This window comes from Ambystoma mexicanum, chromosome 7p, assembly GCF_040938575.1.
Source record: "Ambystoma mexicanum isolate Mex_15411 chromosome 7p, UKY_AmexF1_1, whole genome shotgun sequence".
NCBI classification, from domain to species: Eukaryota; Metazoa; Chordata; class Amphibia; order Caudata; family Ambystomatidae; genus Ambystoma; species Ambystoma mexicanum.
This window is the reverse complement of record NC_090939.1, coordinates 660,566,384-660,591,981: the sequence shown is the minus strand read 5'-3', so window position 1 is coordinate 660,591,981 and position 25,598 is coordinate 660,566,384. Positions and strand designations below refer to the sequence as shown.

The 25,598-nt window shown below is 44.7% G+C and overlaps 2 protein-coding genes across 4 annotated transcripts in view; both read left to right on the top strand.

The window, feature by feature from the left end:
- Positions 1–25,598, top strand: part of RFX8 (regulatory factor X8) — a 1,087,262-nt gene that overhangs the window by 302,445 nt on the left and 759,219 nt on the right. The gene's annotated exons all lie outside the window — the stretch shown is intronic.
- LOC138526235 (uncharacterized) lies at positions 19,474–23,849 on the top strand. 2 transcript variants are annotated; one of them, XM_069636722.1, is made up of 3 exons: positions 19,474–22,969; positions 23,063–23,173; positions 23,654–23,849. In XM_069636722.1, the coding sequence occupies exon 1, from the start codon at positions 20,146–20,148 to the stop codon at positions 22,231–22,233; it is 2,088 nt and encodes a 695-aa protein (XP_069492823.1). In that variant the 5' UTR covers positions 19,474–20,145; the 3' UTR covers positions 22,234–22,969; positions 23,063–23,173; positions 23,654–23,849. The 2 variants fall into 2 exon arrangements, with proteins under 2 accessions (XP_069492823.1, XP_069492822.1); XM_069636721.1 differs by having other exon boundaries at positions 19,474–23,173.

Here is a 25,598-nt window from a genome sequence, read left to right as displayed (position 1 = left end):
CAAAGCCAAACAGATCATAATGGAGGCCTATGACAGTGGCGTAGACAGTAGGTCGATGCATCAGACTGGAAGCACAGACAACAAACTTGCCGGCACAACAGGGAGAGGCGAACAGCTGGTCCTGTCTGCCATCGCGGCTCTGCAGACTTGCTTGGAATCCAAAATCGACGCTGTCATAATAGACGTAGGTTTGCTTTGGCAGGATGTATGCGCCTTGGCCGATAGAACTGGGAAGATCGAAGCACAAGTGAAAGACAGCACAACAGCTAACTATACTATGCAGTCTGAGGTCAAGGAACTGAAACAAAAGGTGAGGGTCCTGGAAAACAGAGCAGAGGATGCATAGGGCAGGGCCAGAAGAACCAATGTGCGTATTCTTGGCTAACCCGAGGAGGCAGAGGTCACAGACCCTAACATTCGTGGAAAATTTGCTTTCACAGGAAGTGGGCCCCGGGGGACTCAGGCAGGGTTTCACAGTGAAGCGAGCACACAGATCCGTAAGCAGGAAACCTTCACCTGGTGCACCCCTGCGTCTCATCATTGCCAGAATCATGAACTACAAAGACAGATAAAAGATCCTAGTGTTCTCTAGGAAGGAAGTTGTGATCCAGAGAGTATCCGTTAAATTTGCTATCTACACAGACTACACGCTTCAGGTCCAGAGATGCAGAGCCCAATTTGGACCCACAAAAGAAAGGCTCAGGTGTGCCAGACTGAGATATATGCTGGTCTGCCCTGCCGACTGAAAGTGCTACATAACGGCAGGTCCCTCTTCTTTGATACCCCAGAGGACGCACACGCATGGATGGACATGATGAAAATAGCCCTAAACGAGGAATGATCTGACCAAGGACAGGTCATAGATGACAAAGATGTGTATTTGTTCATATTGCGCCCTCACCCCGGAACCGGGTACAGGCAAGTCACAGTTGCTCCTGAAATAGCGTAACACTAGGCAACAGTAAATCCTTCTGACGGAGGAGTGCGGACATGGACGGAACTTTGTTTCACACCACTAAAGGTCTTGTGGTGGACACACTGCTTTTGCCCCTCTCAATAGGAGTTCCATTCTAGGATACTAGTTTAACATTATCCAACCGCTGGCCGCAACCTTGCACGGGTTGTTGTCTGCAGGGTAAACACGAGAGGCGGATGTGCCTGTGCAGGCTGTGCATTGCTGGGCTTTGGTTGGGATGGTGGGGGTTTGGAGTTGGGGGCTGTTTATGGGTTTGTTTGTTTTGCCTTTTGTGATGTCTGAGCTTTCCACAGAAGGAGTCAATAAAAGCTTTGATGAGACACAGTATTGTCCCCACCAAATGGGAAGCGTGCTTAGGTTCTACAATTGGGAGTGTGGGACCATTACCCAGACCTGCCTTCCCGATGGCACAAGACACTTCTCTGACCTCACATAATATGGCAAGTGGCTTAAGGGTGGTGTCCTTGAATGTATGAGTCCTCAACAGTTTTATTAAGAGGAACAGGGTTGGGATTGCGACATTACAGGAGACACACAAGACAATAGATAAAAATACGCTAGCCAGGAAGTGGAGAGGTTCACCTTGGGCTCTACATATTCGGCATACGCCAGATGGGTTCTGATATGGATAGCAGCGTCAGTGCCTTTTAGAGTGCTGAAGCCAAACCGGACGATGTGGGAAGAGTGGCACTTGTGCACGGGTTCATAGAAAACATAGACGTGCATCATCATCACTTACTCGCCTAACAGCAATACCACTACCTTTTTCCGTTCATTACATTCTAGACTCGGCCCCTATAGGGGTAGCATCTGGTTGTGGGGGGGTGACTTTATTTACACCCTCGACCCCACTCTGGACAAGTCCGATAATAATTTGTGACTCTGTTATTAATTTCTTCTTTTTCTGAGTCAATACATAGAGTTCAAAGCAAACCTTAGACAAAAATATTTGGAAATACAAAAGGGATGCAGAAACTTATAAAGAAACTATCACATATCCGTACCTAATAGTCATATTATCAAGATCAAAACAAACTGGCTCAAAGTAAGGGGAGAGATGTAAATAGACAAAAAAAAAATATGGCACTTTCTCCAATGCTTCAAATACTACGAGCAGTGACTCAGACAGTACATCTTCTGCGACCAACACAAATCCAAACAACCAGCCCCATTTTCAACAGGGCCGACAGAGGAAGCCACGCATTTAGCACCAGGGGCCCACCAGAATGCAAACTCGCAACTGGAGAGGCCCCCCCCCCCCCGACTTGGTAATTCCAGTCTTCAATTTGTCTACCCACCCTCTGACAATACCGGAAACACAAGTGCTGAAAAACAAATTAAGTTTCGAACCTATGACCAAAGCGAAGGAACTACAAAAATTATTTCGCCTCATTCGTTTGAAATATTTTTTCAAAGACAAATCTAATTCGAATAAAACACCAAGTGTGACTGGCTTAAAACCTCCATCCTCCTTCACTCCCTTAAACAATATGGTCTCCCCAGCAATAGTAGCTTTTGAAAACAAGATCATTGAGGAAAGTAAAAAACTTGTGCAACATAACAACCGCCACAAAGACAACATGTCTCGGGTAGACAGAGATGCTTTGATTACACTACAGGACAACCAGACATTCCATATAAAACCAGATAAAGGAGGAGGAATCGTCCTGTGGGACAAACTTCTGTATGAGAGCGAAGTGAGTATACAACTTAAAAACCCAGTTTTCTACAGGAAACTGGATAGAGATCCAACACCACGGCTTAGAGATGAAATCAAAAGCCTCATGGATTGAACCAGAAGAACATCAATTTTTGGTCAAAACCAATCCCACCATCCCCGCTTTCTACCTACTACCGAAGGTCGACAAAAACGAGCGGACCACTACGGGCAGACCAATTGTTTCGGCGATTAATTCTATCCTGGAACCGTTATCTGTGTACTCGGACTGGTTTTTGAGACCTTTCTTGAGAACTATGAAATCGTTTATAAAAGATACCACGAGTATGGTTAATGTCATCCAAAACCAGGTTTATGAAAATAACATCCTACTGGTGACGTTAGACGTCACAGCGTTGTATACGAGTATACCACAAAACGAATGCCTAAAATAATGGAACAATACCTGAACAAGCAGACTACTTTCTTAGAAAAAGTTCCAACTGCATTTGTACTGGAATGTATAAGAATTGCTTTAACAAAGAATTTATGTTCTGTTTGAGGGAACATTTTATCGCCAAATCCATGGAACCAGCATGCGGGCCACTTTCGCCCCTGACTTGGCCAACTTGTTCATGGATAACTATGAAAATCTCTCCATTTACAACATCAGTAATCCGTTTAAAGAAAAAATTGTCCAATGGTACAGATACATCGACGATGTGTTCATGATTTGGAAGGGTAATATGACCACCCTTTCAACTTTTCTAGTTTGGCTAAATAGTCAAAATGAACACATAAAATTCACAATGGGCCTCATTAGGACCTTGGCGTTAAGGGGTTAACGGCGCCGTAAAAGGTGTCAGCGCTGTCAAACCCTTAACGCCTGATTACGAGGTCCCTTTGTGGGACCCGATCTGAACGGCTGGTCTAGACAGCCGTTAAAGTAGGGGCCTGCAAAGGGACTCTCGAGGTAAGTACGGTACCGCAATATGCGGTACCTTACTTACCGACTTCCCCATTCCCATTATGCCCATTGGGGCAAAACTGGGAATGGGGAAGGGCCATGGTGGCATGGGGAATTACCGGCACACCAACCTTGGAATGGGGTGGTAATTCCCCATTCCGCCATGGCGGACTCTGGCATCGACCATGGTGCTAGTAGCACCATGGTTTTCCGCCGGAGTGCTAATGAGGGCCAATGTCTGTTGATGAGATGGCGATTCCATTCCTGGATCTTTTGATCTGTAAAGCTGAGACAGGACACCTCTTCACTAAGCTTTATCGGAAGCCCACCGATAAAAATACCCTTTTAAAATACAACAGCTTTCACCCACTGGCCTTATGTGATAATCTACCAGTGGGGCAATTCTTAAGGATAAGAAGAAACTGCTCAAACATCGCAGACTACATAAAAGAAGGAAAGGATTTAAAATTAAGATTGAAAATGCAAGGATACCCAAAGAAAATCATCCACTCGGCTTTTAAACGAGCCCAGCACTCCAACAGAGAACGATGCCTTAACCCCGAACCCAAAACAAAAGAGGACAAAATGACGTGTGACAACATTTAGTCCAGTTAATAATAAGTTGAGAAAGTGCATTAAGAAGAACTGGCACATTCTACAAACAACTGACTTCAACCCCATTACACTGCGTTTCGCTTGTAAGCGCCAAAAAAACGTTAGGTGCATACATATCCAAAAAGATCAGAAACATTGAGCCAAAGTACCCGATGGCATCTCCCGCCAGTAGTTGGCCCTTTTAAATGTGGCCACTGCGTGGTATGTCCTTTAACCAGCAATCTAAAATCCATTGAACTAAATGGAAAGAATTGGACTCTTCGCGATTTTTCCAACTTTGCGTCCTCCTGGGTGATTTATGGAGTCAAGTGTCCATGTAACCTTATATATATAGGGAAAACAAAAAGAAGTGTTAAACAGCGCATATTTGAACACAAATCATGTCTAAAAAATAAAGTGGCTAACAAGCCCTTGGTGGCACACTATGAAACACTGAAACATAAACACACTGAACTGTTCTGGTTCGTACTCCAGCTAATTCCCCCAACAGAGAGAGGAGGAAACAGGGAAAGGCTGCTCGCTATGAGCGAACAACGGTGGATATATTCTCTCAATACGGTAACTTGTGGCCTAAATGTAGCTGTGGAGTGGAACTCCCTCATTGTATGACCAAATATCCACAGTTTGACTTTCGAGCTATTTCTTCAGCTCCTTCCCGTTTGTTTTAACTTTCATGGTGCGTTCAGCACCAACAATAATCCTTTTCTGGTGAGGTGCATTCTGGTCAAGGTAGTGTGCTACAGCCCTGTCAGAAAAGCTGTTTGAGGGTATTGTCCCTCTTTTAAAATAATTGTGCCGAATGGGGCAAGTTAATTAATGTGTACAGATATTTGACACACACGATATTTGTATGTCTGTAAAACCTTAAGGTTAGCGTGACATTTAACAACAACCTTCCCCTTTAATAGAGGCAAGGTTGCGTGTCCACCGTGTCACCATGTGACACAGAACCGCGATCTGATAAAGCCAGACGCAGCTGCTTATCGCCCTTGTGTTCCACTTGATGGTAAACTCGCGGCCACGGCTGCACGTCAGGAGAACAACAAGAAAGGAAGCTGCTTCAATTACGCGCGATTCCCTAGCCAACGGTAATTCTGAAACCCGTGACTGGATAACAAGCAGGCGGCTGGAAGGTAAGTAAATAGATTGTCTGGTGTGCCTACGCTGTGTGTTTTGGTATGTTGCATTAGAAAGGACTTGCACTAGCAAAATTGGAAGGGATTTTTTGCACAATGTTATGTGCTACGCCATTGTCACAAGGGGGACCTTTTTTAAATTAGGAAAGTCAGTTTCACACATTCGTCTGGCGTAAGCAGCCTCTTGTACATGATACAGGGAAGCGGCTGTAATTAACATTGCAAATTAGGAAAGTGACTCTTGCCGCTTTGATATTCAGCTAATGAACGCCTGCTTTATTCACTAACGCGCGCCCACATAGGGCTCGCCAGCAATAAAGGAGAAGCTTGAGGGAATGCAATACATTTTTAAAAAACCCAGAGCTAGACTTTTATGCTAGATGGGTGAACTAATCGTGCCGCAGTGTGTAACGCTCCTTTGCACCTTTTTGCTTTCAGAACAGACTATAAGCGGTCCACAAACACACCAGTTACGGTGTAGCTGCCCCACGAGGCAACAATGTTAGACGTGAAGAATTGACACACGTCCCAGACCTTTGTACAAGAGTATAAAGGTAAGATATATATATATATATATTTTTTTTACACTTAAATGACAGAGTTAGGCCCCGAATTTCAGGACCATAGATAGAGAGCCTTGCCTCTATGTACACATAGCACTGCAGATAGAGAGTTCCATCCCTATGTGAATAGTTAAACCCAAGCTAAATAACTCAGTAAAAATGAGATGGTGATCTTCAGAGAAAATATAGGGTATGAGATTGGGAACCTTGATACACCTTCTATTCCATCTCTCCCATTTAGATTTGTATCAGATATAGATGCCAAAGAAATTCGATTGCATCCAATCCAAATCAGAAACTATCTGGTTATTAAGCAACCACACTGCTTGGATTTTGAAAAACAGCACAGGCTAAAATTGAGCCGAGGTGCACTCACGCCTATAGTGGATGTAAGTAGGGGTTGTAAGATATTTCTATGTTGTTGTTTGATAATAACTTGCACCTAAGAACAGTGTAATGGTGAAACACAGACTACACATTATAGTGGATGAATTTCCTATGTTGCCGAATTATGAACTGTGGGGTACAAGACAAGATATGTGTCTCTGATTCTGCCGGAAATATGTTTCTTGAATTAAGGAATTTGTAAAGAATATCAACTTAAGGGCAATGCCCAATTGCTGTGAAACCACTACCACCAGATAACGGCCCTCATTACAAGTCCGGCGCTGGACCATGGTGCTATTAGCACCATGGTCCATGCCGGAGTCTGGCATGGTGGATGGCGGAATTACCACCCCATTCCAAGGTGAGTGGGGCGGTGATTCCCCATTCATCATTTGCCCTTCCCCATTCCCATTTTTGCCCCATAGGGCATAATGGGGATGGGGAAGGCGCTAATTACGGCACCGTAAATTACGGTGCCGTAATTAGCACCAAGGTCGCTTAGCGCCTTGGACTTTAACGCCTGCAAAAAGCAGGCGTTAAAGTGTGAATCAGGCGTTAAGGGTTAACGGCGTCGACGGCGCCGTTAAACCCTTAACGCCTGACTTGTAATGAGGGCCAACATGTTGTTTTAAATGTCTTCTCGTTTTAGATATATGCATATTGTTATATGGGGTATACAAGAGTAAAACATTACAGTGAAGAAATATATTTGTCCTGAAGAAGGCCATAAGATTAAGGGTTCGACAAGCACTAGAGATAGGGCCGAAACATGTTGACTACTGTATAAAGACTAGGGCCCTCATTAGGACTCCGGCGTAAAACCATGGTGCTATTAGCACCATGGTCGATGCCGGAGTCCGCCATGGCGAAATGGGGAATTACCACCCCATTCCAAGGTTGGCAGGGCGGTAATTTCCCCTTCCTCCATGGCCCTTCCCCATTCCCATTTTTGCCCCATAAGGCTCAATGGGAATGGGGAAGGCGCTAAGTACGGTATCGCAAGTTGCGGTACCGTACTTAGCACCAAGGTCCCTTTGCGGGTCCCTACTTCAACGGCTGGTGTAGACCAGCCGTTAAGGTCGGGTCCCGCAAAGGGACCTCGTAATCAGGCGCTAATGGGTTAACGGCGCCGCAGCCTTTTACGGCGCCGTTAAACCATTAGCGCCAGGGTCGTAATGAGGCCCTAGGAAACAACTGAAGTCTTTGATCTAACTGCCATAATTTAGTATGGTGTGTCGTACTGATGACAAAAAAAAAACCATAGATAAATCAGGGATTTTAATTGTGTTTTTGGGAATAATTATTCTCAGTTTTTATGTATGTATAAATATGTATTTTGATAATATTGAATAAAAACTATTTTTGATAAGTAAAGAGTGGGGAGTGGTTCATTAACAATGAACCACTCACATTTTGTGAAGAGCAAATGAGGTTTCGTAGTGTACAATAGATAATATCATACAACCATATGGGCCTCATTACACGGTAGGTGGTAAGGGTTTACCGGTACCGGTAAGGGCACCGGTAAACCCTTACCACCTTACTACGAGGTCCCTTTGCGGGACCCGACCTTAACGGCTGGTGTAGACCAGCTGTTAAAGTTGGGACCCGCAAAGGGACCTTGGTGCTAATTACGGTACCGCAATTTGCTGTACCGTAATTAGCTCCTTCCCCATTCCTATTGAGTCCTATGGGGCAAAAATAGGAATGGGGAAGGGCCATGGAGAAAGGGGGAATTACCGCCCGCCAACCTTGGAATGGGGTGGTAATTCCCCTTTTCTCCATGATGGTACCGCTATGGTACCGGCGGCAACTATGGTGCTAATAGCACCATGGTTTACCGCATTCCGTGTAATGAGGCCCTATATTTATAGGGGGAACGTGGGGTAATCTGTTTCTTTATTTCTGTTTATATTTACACACAGATCAGACGGGCGATGTCCCGGATAGGAACACCTCCTGGAACCTAAGGCACTTACACCATATAATTGATAGTACTCTGTCCTTGACAGAACAATACGCAGTTGCATCCCTTGACGCTGTTAAAGCGTTGGATTCAGTGAGGTTGGACTGGCTGTACGCCACCCTCTGACAGTTTGGCTTGGGTCAACGATACCTGCGTTGGGTCAAACTGGTGCATACTGCACCAATGACCAGAATGAGAACCGGCTGCTATAGCTCACCGGGATGGGAACTTAACAAGGGCACTAGGCAGGGATGCCCACTGTCCCCAATGCTTTTTATTCTAGCAATTGAACTGATCGTGGCATTCCTCAGAGAGGAATATGCAGATGCAGGGATACAGATCGATGGAGTGACACATGTGATCTCCATGTATGCTGACGATATGCTTCTCTATGTGTAGTGACCTGAGGTCAACCTGCAGTATATGCTAGATGTGCTGGACCGTTTTGCCAAACTCTCAGACATCACTGTCAGCCTGGAGAAATCATGTTTGTTCCCACTGGCTGGACTGGCGGCGAGGACGGCAGAGCAGCTCCCGACCGTAAAGTTAAAATGGACCGTTGGTACTTTTAGATACCTAGGCATAGATGTTTATTGCAGTGTCCAAGCTGAACATGTACGTAACACGCAGAAGCCCTTGATTGGTTAGCAAAATCAATTGATTTCTGGGTCCAGCTTCCTTTGTCGATGACTGGCAGAGCAACGCTCTTAGAAATGGTAGCGCTCCCCTGACTATTATATTGCTTCACGAATGTGCCATATAAGATACCCACATTTTCTTTTCCGCACATTAGACACCATAGTCAAGGGATTTCTATGGGAGGGGGTACGCACAGGATAGCGCTGGGCACCGCTGCAAAAAACTTATGAAGTTGGAGGGATCAGGGTGCCGCAATTTGCATTTTATTTTTTGGCTGGACAGCTGCAATTTGTGGTGGGCTGGCTAGCGGATGAAGCAACACTAGACACTGCGTTCTTACAGCCTGCTATTAGACATCATTACTCAAAAGAGGTTTTGTGGGTACATGGTTCGCATTTCAGATGAGCCCTGTATCTTTTATTGTTGGTTATGCAGCTGTGGCGTAGGGCCTGCAGGGTATTAGGGGTCTATGATCCCTTTTCCCCTTAGATCCCCCTGACTGCAACCCTAGCCGGAGATTTACATAGAGTATTGTCTATCCGTAGACATTGGGAAAACAGCAAAGTTATCACAATTGGTGATCTATTACACAAAGGGAAACTGATAATAGTAGGGACCATTTTTGATGCGTGTCACTTTGACACACGCTCTGGTGCAAAGGTGGCCTAAATTGTGGGAGGGCCTAGACGGGGACACAGTGTTAGAAACAATATATGACATGCAACACACAGTGTCAAGGATTTACGAACTGCTCCTGGTCACCCCAGGTTCCTCTGACTTGGGCACTCGAGCTAAAAGGGAACAAGACCTTGCGAGACCCTTTTCAGACACAAAATGGGAAAAGCACTGTTGTACGCAAAAAAAGGTCACTAGAAATGCCGGACTAAAACATATACAACTATATGTAACAGCTATATGTAACCCATAGAGTGTATCTTACACCACACAAGATTTCCTGGTTCAAGGGTGCAGACAAGCAATATTGCTCTAGATGTCGGGAAGAAAGTGCAGGGATGTTGCACATGTTTTGGTCCTGTCCAATAATACAGCAGTACTGGGGGGACATGAGGCAGGTTAACCCTTGATGTGGGTTCCCCAGATCGCATGCTTGTTGGGTGTATTCCCACGCCGACAGGGGGCAATGCATATGGCCAAGATGAAAGATCTTATTTATGTGTTAGCAAAGCTTAGAATTCCAATGACATGTAAGGCGGCACCAGGTCCTAATGTGGAAGCATGGTGGAAGGACTTACAAAGGTGGTCAATGGCTGAAACTGTGGTCTGGTATAGGGCAGTCTACCGGGTCTTTAGAGAAGCAAGCACTGATATAACATTGTGGAATGTGCTTACCCAAACTCCACCCTCAGTCGGAGCAGACGCAGAGAGCAAGCAGCCTTCAATCCAGTTTAACCAGACGACAAGTCTTAAAAAGTTCAACACAAAAGAAACACTTCACCATTCTTCCGTATCAACCACAATGTTTGTCCGGACGATGCCACCAGAATGCATTACTTTTATGATTTCTTCCTGGTGCACTAACCTGCCAGGCCTACCACTTAAAAGGTCCCTATCCTGGTATATTCACCTGCCAGGACAAAAGCTCCTAACACTACAACAAGTACATTGAGGTGAGGTTTGCTTCAAACCTTTAAAAAAGACTTTGACTTTCAACAGCATCAAATTTACAACTCCTTCTGAGAAAACATGAAACACATTGGTGCTTTTTTTTCCACTGTTGTATTTGCCACAAGCAATGCAAGTTACTCTTCTCTGCTCGTTAATACTTTACAACTGCTTATAATGTTTCTGTATTAATCTTGCCCCTCTTTGGCTTAGACATTGCTTGTTGATATTCTCCTCAACTATTGCCTCTTCCTCACTCTGGCAACAAAGGTTATAATTAGCTTGTTTCAGTGTTGCTCTCTTTTGGCTTTGGCAATGGTGGTTAGCCTTCGGTATTGCCCTCTCTTGGCTTTGGCAATGGTGGTTAGCATTAGCTTGCTCCAGTATTGCCTTCTTTTGGCTTTGGCAATGGTGGTTATGATTTGGTATTGCCCTTTTGGCTTTGACTTCATAGCAGTAATTATAACCTTTCTGTTCATTTCGTTTTACAAAGTTTGTTTCATGTCAATTTGACTTCTTTCGAATGGATTGTGTCCTCCCACGTATTCCTCATCTTAGATATATCCTTACCTTTAGGTTTCGCCACGGAAAACGTTTCCTCTCTCCAGCAGAGGGCGTCCACTCGAGGCGGCAATGTCGATGTCCCTCGGCGGCCTCCGTTGGCTTCAGTTCCGTTTTTCCGTTCGCTTCGCTTCGGATTGAAATAAAACGGCGCTTCAGTCACATCGAATTATGTTGTCTTCTTCGAACCCATCTACTCCGAAAACAGGGTTTAAGAAATGTCTAAGGTGCTGAAGAAAAATGTCACTGACCGACCCTCACCGTAACTGTCTCTGGTGCCTCGGGTCCGAACATTGGATCGACGACTGCGGTCCGTGCCAATCTATGACCCATAAGGCCTTGAAAGAAAGACGAGGTAAACTGGCGGTGGGGGAGGAATCCTTGAAGTTTTCTTCGAGATGGAAGAAAGACTCGGCTGAGTCTTCGGCAAAACGCCATAGCAAATCCAGATCGAGGAGAAGATCAAGGAAGTCCTCTACTTCTTCGTCCAAAAAGGCGAAGAAGAGACGACACCGATCTCCCTCTTCTTCTTCTTCCTCGACTTCGGAGGAAGTTATTTCTTGTCCAACTAAACATGACTCCCCTAGAAAGTGGGAAGCATTTAGAGAGTCGATGATAAAAAACTTTTGAGGGCGCAGCCCAGATCCCCTCAAAAATGTCTGTTGAAGGTTATACCTCTACTCACAAAAGAAGTGACAGAGGAAGGTCTAAAACTAGAAAATCCGACAAGAAATTGTCGAGGGTGTCTTCTAGGGACTCTTCCCTGACACCTAAAAAGACAGACCTTAAGAAAAAGACTCTAGACGTTGATACGTCTTTAAAGACCTTGACGAAAACATCTTCGAAGCCTCTAACTAAGGCTGTCGATTATAAAGGGTCGACGACCCAGCAGAAAAAGTCATGTTGAGTGCTTTATCGACCAACCTCAAAGACTTCTTCGACGGCGTCGAGTGTTTCGAAGGCTCCTTCGACAATGTCGACTGCCTCGAAGATTCCTTCGACAGCATTCGGAGTGCCTTCGAAAACATCAGAGAATACCTCGATAACATTGAAGGTAACAGCTACGACTTCGACGCCATCAACGCTTCTGTCGACGTCGACACCAATTACAGAGTTGAAACCTATTCCTGAGAAAGTATTTCACCCAGAAAGCAGACATGATTTTCTCCAAACTATGTCAGCTGTATATGGAGAAATGTCCTCAGAAAATGAGGAGGATGAAGAAGAAGATGAACCTGAAGTTTCATCAGCAGGAGTAAAATATGGTACAAGAGAAGTTCCTGAGGAATTAATCAATCCTCAATCAAAAATGCAGGACTTGTATGAATGTTTACAGTCTGCAAGTGGACTAGATACGTCCCCTGAATACGAATTTGAAAGACTAGATCCAGCAGAGCATGCTGATTTGGGTTACAGAAAACTTAGGAATAAAGTAATAGAGTTTATGGGATGGGGTAGGAATTCACCTGTATATCAGGATGATGATATGACAGATATTTTGTCAGGAGGCCCTCAACCAGATCCCATACTTCCCTTTCATATTGCCCTGCAAATGAGAGTAAATACTGCTTGGGAAAGACCGGAATCTATTCCAGCAGTGAATAAAAAATATGTGGCAAAATACAGACCTTGTAACTCTGATCCAGAGTATTTGAGTAAGCATCCTTCTCCTGAGAGTCTGGTAGTGCAGGCAGCCACATCAACAAAAACTTCTGCATACCCTACAATTCCCCCTGATAGGGATGACAAGAAGATAGATACATGGTCGAAAAAGGTCTTTACATCAGTGAGCATGGCTCTAAAGTCCACCAATGTATCTTGTACGCTGGCTAGATTCAATTATACTCAGTGGGACTGCATGCCAGCGGCAGCTCAACACATCCTGGAAGGAGAGGAACGTGATGGTTTCCTGTCCATAATTAAGGATGGTAAGGAGGCTTCGGGAGAATGCCTTCAAGCGGGTTTGGCCACTGCTGACAGTATCAGCAGGTCCATGTCGTCTAGTGCAGTGCTGCGCAGATTTGCGTGGCTAAGGAAGTCAGGTTTCGCACCAGATGTTCAATCTAGACTTCTTAATATGCCATTTGACGACTCGAGGTTGTTTGGCAGCAATGCGGATGAAAGTTTGGAGAAGCTGCAGACCTCCATGGGAGCGGCAAAGTCACTCAGTGCCGCTATAAGACAACCTCAGCAACGCCCCTACATAGGCTCATCTTCCTGGAGGGGTCGTCCTTTTCGGTATTATTCCTCAATTGGAAAAGGAAGGGGACAGGCCAGTCAAAGAGGGCAAAGGAAATTTCCTCGGGGCGAGGAAGAGGTGCTAGATCCGCCCCGGCACCAGCATCTGTCCCTTCAGCCGCTGCTGGAGCTGCCGCAAAACCACTCTGAGGTTTTGACTCACAAGACCCCAGTGGGAGGCAGGATCTCACAGCATCCTAAAGAATGGCGAGGCATTACTTCAGATGCTAGGGCACTGGAAACAGTATCCCAAGGTTACTGCCTTCCCTTTCTAAAGAAACCTCAGAATCACCCAACGGAATACAACCTTACCAAAAACCCAGATCCGTTCCAGTTGCAGGAAGTTTTGACCCTGCTACAGAAAGGTGCAATAGAACATGTACCTGTAGCGGAAAGGAACAAGGGTTGGTATTCTCCATACTTCCTCATTCCAAAGAAGGACGGAGGTCTGAGACCCATCTTGGACTTGAGAAACTTGAACAAGTTCCTCAGGAAGGACAAGTTCAAGATGGTCACTCTTTCTCAGATCCTTCAGGCTCTCCAACTTCAAGACTGGTTGGTATCATTGGACCTTCAGGATGCTTACTTTCATGTGCCAATCCATCTCAAGCACAGAAAGTACCTGAGGTTCACGATTGGCAACTCTCACTATCAGTTTCGAGTTCTGCCATTCGGGTTGACCTCCGCCCCAAGAGTTTTCACCAAGTTGATGGCGGTAGTGGCAGCGAGTCTCAGAAGAGGGGGGATTCACGTCTACCCCTATTTGGACGATTGGATGATCAGGGCACGTTCTCCAGAACAAGCCCAGGATCCTCTATCCAAGACTTGCCACTTCCTTCCCAAACTAGGGTTTTCTCTGAATTTAAAAAAGTCAAACATGATACCATCACAGAAGCTCCAGTTTATAGGAGCAGTCTTAGATACTTGTTTGGAAAAGCCTCATCTCCCAAAGAGAGAGCTCACCACATTCTGCACATGGTGACAAAATTCCAGAATGCCCAGTATCTACCGGCCTTCGATTTTCTGAGGTTGCTTGGCCTCATGGCATCCTGCATTTTTCTGGTGCCAGAAGCCAGATTGAGGATGAGATCCCTTCAATGGGCCCTCAGGACTCAATGGTCCCAATTTTCAGGGGAAATTACAGATCTTCTACAAGTTCCAATCAGGTTAGCACAGGATCTACAATGGTGGGCTTGCAAGAAACATATCCTCAAGGGAGAATCTTTTTGGCAACCATGGCCGGAGATAACAGTAGTAACGGACGCCTCACTCACGGGGTGGGGAGCTCACACCAACGAGTTGACAATCAGCGGTCGTTGGTTTCCATCGGAGTCCAGACTACACAACAACCTATTAGAGCTGCGGGCGATCAGACTAGCTCTGAAGACCTTCCTGCCCTCTGTACGGGGAAAGAATGACCTGGTAATGACGGACAGCACAGTGGCCATGCACTACCTCAACAAGAGAGGAGGAGTAGGGTCACTGTCACTGTGCAGAGAGGCAATGCAGCTCTGGTTCTGGGCAATACAAGAAGGGATCTCTCTATCTGCCATTCACCTAGCAGGAGAGCAAAACAAAGCGGCAGATGCTCTGAGCAGGCAGAGCTCAGTCTCCCACGAGTGGGAACTAGCTCAGGAAGTCCTTAAAGAGATCTTCACCCTTTGGGCAACCCCTCAAGTGGATCTGTTCACGACCATTGTCAACAGGAAGTGCAAACAGTACTGCTGAAGGGAATTTCCCCCGAGAGGAGCTCTAGGAGACACATTCGTAGTGGAGTGGGAGGTTCCTCTTCTATATGCATTCTCTCCAGTCCCTGTGATCCCTCAGGTAATCAGGAGGTTGAGAAAGTGCAGGAAAACCATGATCCTAATTGCCCCGGATTGGGCCAGGAGAACGTGGTACCCGGATCTTCTCGACATGTCCATCTGCCCTCCAATACGTCTTCCAAAAAGAGAGGATCATCTCTCGCAAGAGGGAGGTCACGTTCTCCATCCAGAGGTCAACACACTCAACCTTCACACATGGCTTCTGAGAGGTTGAGATACAAGGATTGGGACCTTCCGGATGATGTTATGGAGATTTTGCTTTCGGCCAGAAGGCCAGCAACAAAATCTTTGTACCGGTGTCGTTGGAACAAGTTCAGTAACTGGTGCAGGGATAAGAATGCGGATCCCTTTGAATGTGATAGTCCAATGGTATTATCTTTCCTGTTACATTTATCTAATCTGGGGCTCCAGGTTAAGACAATAAAAGGATACGTAGCAGCGCTATCTATCTTCAAGCGCTCTTCAGAAGAAAAATCTTATTTTAAGATACCTTTAATAATACAATTCCTAAAAGGTTTAAACAATGTTTTTCCACCAATACCTTTTCAAGTTCCTGTGTGGGATTTAAATTTGGTACTTACATTTCTGACATGTGCACTATTTGAGCCTTTACATTCTTGCTCGTTAAGGCTTCTTACGTTAAAAACTATACTTCTAATTGCATTGACATCAGCCCGCAGAGTAAGTGAGTTGCAGGCACTTTCGAGTGGTCCTCCTCACACCATCTTTCATAAAGACAAAGTTGTTCTTCGAGTTAAACCCTCTTTTCTACCAAAAATAGTTTTAGACTTTCATCTGTCACAGACAATAATTCTACCTGTGTTCTACCCTCCTCCTCACACAAGTAAGGAAGAGGAAAGACTGCATAAGCTAGATCCCAGAAGGGCTCTTAGCTTTTACATCTCAACATTGTCAAAAATCCGTCAGTGTGAACAACTATTTGTGGGATACACTGGTCGTAAATTATGACTACTGTAACCAAACAAACATTATCAAGATGGATAATCTTAGCCATAACAGAGTGTTATAGGCTAGTTGGAAAAGATCCCCCTGAGGGTTTAAGAGCTCATTCAACTAGGGGCATAGCAACTTCAACAGCACTTAAGAGGGGTGTCCCTGTACAAGACATTTGTGCAGCAGCCACATGGTCATCCATGCATACTTTCATCAAACATTATGCTTTGGACTCAACTACCTCTCAGGGAGGTCTATTTGCCAAATCTGTACTACATTATGGTACATGACTAAAAACACTTGTACTCCCGCCTCCAATAGAAAACTGCTTTGGGAGTCTATCTAAGATGAGGAATACGTGGGAGGACACAATCCATTTGAAGAACAAGTTACTTAGCAACTGTAACGTTCTTTCGATTGGATGTTCCTCCCACGTATTCCTCATCGACCCTCCCATCCTACCCCACAGTACAGTTTACGTGGTTTACACTCTAAATTCTTTTAGGGCTTGGGTCAATAAGAGGCACACCTTTGTTTATAATACATGGGCTCTGATACACGAAAAAACAGAACTGAAGCCAACGGGTGCGCTCGAGACAATTATACTATGGATGACGTCGTCACTCGACGGAGGTCGCCGAGGGACATCGACGTCGCTGCCTCGAGTGGGGCGCCCTCTGCTGGAGAGGGGAAAAATGTTCCAAGGCGAAACCTAAAGGTAATTATATATCTAAGAAGAGGAATACGTGGGAGGAACATCCAATCGAAAAAACGTTACAGTTGGTAAGTAACTTGATCTTCTATCAGTTCAGTATTCAAAATGAGTATCACTAGCCAGCAGTCGATTGCGGAGAGTACCGGGATTACCAGACAATGTAAACTCACTGGTTTCAGCATCCGCTGCCACTGTTCGTTCTGCTTCTGCTGCCGTTTCCTGCACGTCAGACTGCTTCGGTGTGGTTCCCGCGGCCCATGCCATTTGGGAAAGGAGCTTTCCTTGCTCATAGTGTGCTCCAGTACGTGCCTGCCACTGGGACACCACAGGTAATAAGGAGATACTCTACCTCCACGAGGGAAGCATGTCAATACATCACTTCCTGCTACGCAACCTCTGCAATTAAGGCCAATATTTTTAGAGAGCCTTTCAGGACTGTTCCCTGCTCCAAAGATAACGCCGGCTCTGGCAGCTCCTATTTCTTTCTTCTTGCACTGCCACTGTGACAGGTGGTTTCTGCTACTCCACCTTCTGCTTCTGATTCTGCTTCTAATGGCCTGCACCTGAGGGGGCCCGATATATTCAAAAGTCCTGATCAGGTGTGGTTCATTAGAAACACTGCATTGTACCTTGCAGTTTAGTGCCTCTGAATCCCTTTTCCTCGTCCCAGTACTTCGGACATTGTGGAACTTGAAGTCCCAAATATTCTGATGATCCTTTTCTTTAAGGGTTTCAATATTACAACAGACCATCAAGACTGTAGGGTCTCTACATTTGCAGCTTTACGGTCAAGATTTTGCGTGTTATTGTTACTTGCTCTTTCCCCTTATTAATCCTGCGACTGCAAGATGACAAAAAGTCATTTGGGCCGCAGTCATATTACCATGTTTATGGGTTCTCATCTGGGGGTCCACTTCTCCCATTATAGCTTCCATTGTTTGTACTCCCTGCGAGATGTCAAACTCCTGTGGACTTCACCCTGCGAGGGGGAGCCAGGATTCAAGTAGTGGGAGTGTGGCCTCAGTGACGGCTTCCTCAGCTTCCTCTGGATGCAGGTCAGGGTGCCAGACTCCCACGCCCTTTCCCCTGCGGGCATCACCCTGTGGGGGGAGGCTGGGATTCAAGTAGTAGAGGGGGCATGGCCTCAGTGACCGCTTCCTCTGCTTCCTCTGGATGCAGGTTCACACGCCAAACTCCTGTGCCCTTTTCCCTACGGGATTCACCCTTTGCGGGGGCCGGGATTCAAGTAGTAGAGGGTGCGTGGCCTCAGTAACAGCTTCCTCAGCTTTCTCTCGATGCCGAACTCCTGTGCCCTTTCCGCCATGGACTTCCACTGATAGTACTTGGCTAGTCAGGAAGAGAAAGAGAGTTAAAGAGAGGTAAGCAGGGCTGTAACTTTACAAGTTGGGCTAGGGTAGGTCAACGTTTTAGTTTCCAGGTGATGGAAGTGGAAGGGAGTGGGATGGTGGGGGGTGGGGAGCCAAGAGTTGGGAAGGAGGCTGGAGAAGGGTTGGTTTATATGTTTCGGTTAATAACTAAAACGTCAATAACATTTATTATTTTAAAAAGTACATCTGTACAAGTGTACTCTGGTACAGTTTTGGAGGAGGAGTTTTCCCCACAGGCAGGTACTTAACAACGCTACCTGATGTGTCTAGAACACCTCCTAGAATGTGTGGGTTAGGAGGTGCTCCCTTAATACCAGTAGGTCCAGTGAAAGGGTTCCCCCACAGGTAACCCAGCTTCAAGACTTCTGTAATACCCAAAACATGGGTCCCTGGGCAAATTAACAGGGAGGAAAACATGTTAAGGATAATTTCATTTGTAAACAACAGTCATATGATGCATAACGAGGAAAAGGCACATGCTAAGGTACCCCACCATGAAATTGGAACTAATATAATATCCTGGATCTAGTGCATTTGGAAATGTGTTGCCGAGATCTGTTGATTTTTATGTCCTGGAGACAAATACATTTTTCTTAAAAACATCCGTACAGATTTGAGGTGTAGAGTTATGCACAGGCGAGTTACTGCATTCATGCAAACAAAGGTGAGGGTTTGATTCGGAATTTAAGGATAAACTAATTTATCTAGTCTGCTAATTGTCTCCTATTACACTATATATCAGTATTTGCTATTACTTAATGAACAGATCACATATTCTTTGCTCAGTATATACTAAACAGTTTCTAGTGACATGAAAAATGATGAACTGTGGAGGATGGGGTCATGTGATGAGGTTGGGCTGAGCCGATGTGTTCCGCTGAGCTCCTGCTTATGATCATACAGAAAAGACCTTTAAAAGTTAATTAGCGAACAGCAACTGATTTAAAGACATCATTGTACCTTGTTGTAACATTTTTTAACATTATTTCGCACTCAGGGAGGTCCTCTCAGCCAATCAGGTGGCTGGAAGAGCGAACGAGAATACACTGTACTCCTGCTCTTTCCAGCCACCCGAGGCCCTTCCCTGGGTGGTGCCATCTTGATCGTGAGGAGGCAACAGGAACCTTTCCCTGTTGCCTCCCACCCCCAAAACATACAATACCCCTTAACCCCTCCCCGCCCTGCTACCCACTTACCTGCTGGACCTGAGCTTTGTGCTCTGGTCCTGGCACTCCTCCCTGTTCACTTGACTTGATCTTACTTACGATTGAGGAACTTTCCAAGTCATTGACATCCATCGACAAAGACATAGAAGCACTGACAATACAGCTTTCAGAATTCAAGTCAAAAGAGGATCTGACACAACTTTTGGAAGATATCAATTCCAAATTGAGCAATTACAAAGCAGACATAGAACAAAGGAAACTTCGTAAGTTTAAACGCGATACGTTCGATTATTTGAACGATATCGTGTATACCTGGCAGGAGTTTTACCATCACAGAAACGCCAGCAGAAGTCGAGCTAATAATCTTAACAACTCCAACTCAGGGAGTGATAGTAGTAGTAGCAGTGTGGGAGAACCAATACCGAAAGACCAGTCACAAGAACAAATTCCACAGCAAGTACCAACACCTGGGACCACAATTCCCCACCTTACACCATCTCAATCTGGGACAGTTGCTAGTACCACAGGTGTTTTTTTAGGCCTGAGAGACAGACAAAAAGAAAAAGAAAAACACGACGAGGCAAGAAAAACACAAAAAGGAAGATACAAATAAGTGAAAATCTAGTCATCAACCTATCAAGCAAAAACCTGACGAGTGGCCAACTTGATATCTTAAACCGTGGTCTTTCCTTTGTTCCTACTTGCAACACATCACTATTTGAAGAAAAAATCTGTCTTCACAGATTGTTGAGGAAATTAAGATTGAAGATGTTTTTCGAATCCGATTTGGATACAGAATCACAGGCCCTAGAGGATGACATCCTACAGATGCGCCCCAAGAGTACTTTCGACCCTCAGATTCAAAATTCGATCTTGGATCTCTTCGAGAAGAGTGTCATTAATGACCTCAAAAGAATTAATTACCATAGCACTAAACCAGTTAATATTAAGAATAGCCAACTTGAACATGTTGAACAGCTGGCTAAAGATGAAGATTTAACTATCAAACCTGCGGATAAGGGTGGGGCAATCGTGATCATGGATTCATCCTACTACACACGGAGATGTCTGGAACTACTTAACGACACCGTTACTTACACAAAACTTGATAATGATCCACTACTTAGAATCAAAGCCATCATCCAGAAAGCTATTGACAATGCTTTGGAAAACAACTGGATTGATTCAAAAACAAGTCAGTTCCTTATAAACAAATATCCAATCACGCCTGTGTTCTATGGCTTACCAAAGGTTCATAAAGACAACATTAATCCGCCACTCAGACCAATAGTTGCGGGAACTGATAGCATATTTGACCCATTGGCCATCTATGTGGATCGTTTACTTCAACCTCTAATCCAGGAAATACCAACCTACCTGAAGGACACTACAGACTTCCTCAACTGTCTACAAGAAATCATAGCCCTGGACACTAGCTGCATTCTCTTTAGTATGGATGTATGCAGCCTTTACACCTCTATTCCCCACATCGAAGGGGTTGATGCTGTACTCTGGCTCCTGTTGAATCATGAACATATAAGAGGGAACAAAGAATTTATTGTGGAATTACTGGAAATAATTCTTCACAACAGTTACTTTAGATTTCAGGGCCAATACTATGTACAATCATCAGGTACTTCAATGGGGTCGGCCATGGCTCCGGTTTATGCTAACACCTACATGTATAAATTTGAAAAAGAAAACGTGTTGGATCACCCATTTTGGTCATTTAAAATCTTGACCTGGAAACGTTATATAGATGATATCTTCGGTATCTGGTGTGGTACACGAGATGAATTGGATCTTTTTTTGGAACATCTGAATTCAGTGAACAACACAATCAAATTCACAATGGAAGTAGGGGACCCTTCATTACATTTTTTGGATGTGAGCTTACAGATCAAAGAGGGTCACATCGACACCACGGTGTACCATAAACCAACAGACGTGAATAATCTTTTACATTTCAGCAGTTTCCATCCTAAACCCATGCTCAAAAGCCTACCATTCAGTCAAATGTTAAGATTGAAGAGAATTATCTCAGACCCAGCAGGCCTTGACTCAGAATGTTCATTTCTAGTTGAACGATTTGGATCTAGGGGGTATCCAGATACTATCACAGGAGAAGCCCGCAACAGATCAGAGACCTTCACGAAGGAACAACTACGCATCCCTAAAGTCAAGGATAAGTCCACACCGCTACTCTACATTTCAAAGTACTCACGACAGAGTTTCCAAATCAGCAAAACTCTGCGTAAAAATTGGACCATACTACACAATGATCCCTCTCTCCTGAAATTATTTCCCAAAGCACCAATGATGGCCTTTAAACGTGGACATAATCTCAAAGATAAACTAGTGAGAGCGGAAAGACCTCCTAAAGACAAACAACTTGTACTGAGTACCATAAAGAAGGGTACCTTTCCCTGCTTGAACTGTACGAACTGTAACAATGTTATAAAAGGTGAAACGATATCTCACCCACAAACTGGGAAGAAATTCAAAATCAGAGACTTTTCCACCTGCCTCTCCGCAGGTGTCATCTACTCATTGAAATGTCCCTGTGGTAAATTATACATAGGACAAACCACAAGACCCGTCAAAGAAAGATGGTCAGAACACAAATCCACCATCAGATGTAAGAATCTCAGATCCCCAGTGGCAAGGCACTTCATCGAATTCCAACATACGATTGCACAAATTAAATTTCAAGTCATAGAAATTGTCAAACGTCCACACAGAGGTGGCAATTACCAATCCTTGTTGTCACAGCGAGAGAAGTACTGGATCCACACACTTGACACTTTGCAACCTAAGGGTCTGAATGATGAATTCTCTTTGAGTTGCTTTCTATAGTGAATTGTGAAACTCACATGTTACATCGCCAACTACTATACACAAGTGTCAGTATCCCGGACCTTAAAAAAAATTTTTTTCTTTGTCATTACAAGTGTTGTGACTTTGATGTTTTCTTCAAGGGAACTGTATTTTCCTATGTTTGACTTGCCTATATTCACTTAAATGTTTGCACCTGTTCACGAATGACCAATTGAACCATCTCTCCATTCGTTCGAACCTTGTATGAGTAATAGGCTACATCGCAATCTTTTATCCCCTTGCCATTGAATTATACTTGTCTCACTATATAATGAGTAGCCTCATGACTCTACATGATTTGTTTTGGACTATTAAGAGTAAACTGCATGTACCATTTGTGCTATCTATCATGACTGTAACGATTATTGTACTATTCACAAATTTCTGTTCCATTAGAACCAAAATTATAAAATGCGTTGCGATGGTGAACACCAGAATTCTTATGTTTCATTATGGAACATATTAACTCTACTTTTCTTATTTATCCTGATCTCTGGTCAGTCCCTATGAGTACGCTTGCACTATGCGCCATTGCATGATGGCCTCCATATTCCTCACTCACCGGCTTCTATGCCCTTTTCTATGTTTATTATTTAGTTTCCTTTCTACGTCTGACGGCGTGTCCCCAGCACAGCTCGTTCCCTAGGTTACGACCGCGCGGAGCCACTGCCTGCCGGTTTCAGTTTCCACTAACAGTGTTCCCCGCACTGTACAGGTAAGCTACCGCTACTTGGGTCCCTTTGCCCGGTTGGGAGACCCCAGGTTTATTTTTCTCCAGTATAACAGAAATGTATATGTCCCCACTTAGGTGCCAGCAGTACGTGTCTCTTTGCAGATGCCCTGCATCGTATAATTGTTTCGAATACTTGTTGACCACACGGATGCCCCTGTTGCCTTGGCTACTCGTCCCGCAACTCGAGTGAGTGCATTCTTTAAAACCAATTCCGGTTTATTTTAAGTATTATTTATTTTATTCAGTAGCGCTCTTTTGGAGTTATTCTTTCTCCGTCCACAGGAGGGGTATGGTTTTTTCTTAAACACGCTCCCCATATTGACTCAGCTTTTTCACTATTCAAGGGTGGTCCTTGCTATTTAGAACCCACTACCGCTTTTGGCTTATCTCGATCTGTCTGACTCTTCATCACGCCATTTTCTAGATCCCACCATGTAGGTGGATCTCACACAATACATCTCCTTTGTTATGTGTTTAGCTATTAGTATAGAGTGTTTCTCTTTGATCTGTTAGTTCACTCTTTTCACCATACTAGATCTCCAGTATTCTGCTCTTCACCATCTCGCTAGCATCCCGAGTTATGTACAGCTTGTCAGTCAGTCCTTGACTGTTATGGAAATAAAATAAAAGATTTTACTTTTTGTCTCCTTGAAATGTTGTCAACAGTTCAATTGGGCCCTTATGAAGAAGAGGTTACCCTCGAAACGCGTCGGCCACTCCACAATTGGACAGCATCACCTCTCCATCATTTATTGCTTCTTCGCAATTTGTTTTAATATGTTAAACGTCACGAATTACTTTGTACAACAGAATGTGCCTTTTGGCAAATTTTGTTTTCCTCTTTGCCAAATAAATTGTTATATGCTCAACTAACAAACTGCTGTTATATATCTATATCCATATATTTGAAGGCCCTATGTGGCATCAGTAAACAGTGTGCAGGGGACGGGAGGGCCCCACTTTTTGGGTCCTCTTCTATTTTCTCTTTCCTGGCACTCCTCCCGCCCGCGGCCACTGTCATAGAAATGGTGGTGGCGGACATCTTTTACTTTTCTTTTTATCCTCAGGACATTGGCATAGTGCAATACACGCGGCCTATCTCCCGAAAGAAAATAAACCATTTTGTACCGTGGGTGAACACCAGGTGCGACTGGCTATCACCCCCTTGTCGGGGGTCAGACATGACCGGTAACGGGCTGCAGCCATCGCTGAGGTGGCGTTCTCTTGCTGGCCATGCCCGCCCCACCCCCCAAAACCCAAAGCAGAGATGATTGCCATATCATGGTGAAGGCTTTGAAAAAGAAGAATGGATGATTGTAACACTGTGAAGTGGGAGATTGACATGCAACCCGTTCACAGTGCAGCCTCTTCAGCTATATTGGTTAGACAGACGGAGAGCAGTGGCAAGATGAGTCAAAACCTTGATTTGTACAAACCCATGAAGAAATGAGACGCAAGAGAAATGTTCCTGGGCTGGGAGGATAGCTCAGGGGTAACGCGTTTGTCTTGGAAACAAGACAATGCAGAACAACACAGGTTTGAAACCCAGGCCACTTAGAGTCTTTTCTCTGAAATTAAGTGCATAATAAAGATGAATTAATTAATTACTAACTAAAGGTGAGAATGTGGGTGATAAGTGGGACTTAATGCAGCAGAAGATAAATATTTTGGCCACAGAATAACAGATGCTGAGAAAAGTGTCAAGTGGCAAAGGATTGCATGAGGAATAGGTGCAGTGGCTGACTATGGACCTCAAGTTTGCAAAGGCCCGAGTTAAGAGACAGAAGGAGAGAGCCAGACGGAGCAAAGGTCGCCTACTAGGGTTCCTGGGGACTTTGGATACAGGCCCGATGGAGATTTTTGTTGACAAGCTCATTAAAGAGACATTGCCAGTGGCATCACATTCCAATTTTTTTCTGATAGAGAGGGTGTCTAGGTTTTTAAGTCTTTTCCCCCACTGGGAAACATCCAAGACCAAATGTGCTTAATCAAAGAGAGTATTTTAAAAGCGTCAAGAGAGGTGGGTGACATATTGTAGAATGGTGTGAAGATCAACTACTATCCGCATCTTATCAGCAATGTACAGAAGGATAGAAAAAAGACCAATCTGGCAAAGGTTGCCCTGTGGATGTGGAATATATGGTATACTATGTTGCATCTGGCAAAACTGAAAATACTTCTGCAGGATAATGCAAACCTCTTCACAGACACACAGCTACCCTGACTTATGTTGAAAACCTATATGTCCCTGGAAGCCACTGAAAACCACATGCAGCAGCAGCCTAGTGGAAAGGGTCTCTGAGAGGGGACAGGTAAGCAAGGAGGACCAGAAGAGGATGCAGAATCAACATGTGTCACCTCCCTCTTCTATCCCATCCTGCTCAGCAAAAGCATGCAATCAAGACCCCCGCCTGGGAGGTTGATAAGGCTGCCAACTGCGCTGGGTAGCTCCCTGAGCTAGCGGATGATCCGAATTAAGGATCATATCATAAGGGAAGAGCCAGATGGACCACTGATTCCCGGAGACTTGGGCTGAAGGCCCAATGGAGGTTTTTGTTGACAAGCTGATTAAAGAGCCAGCAGATGATGGGTCTGGGAGGGGCATGAGGAG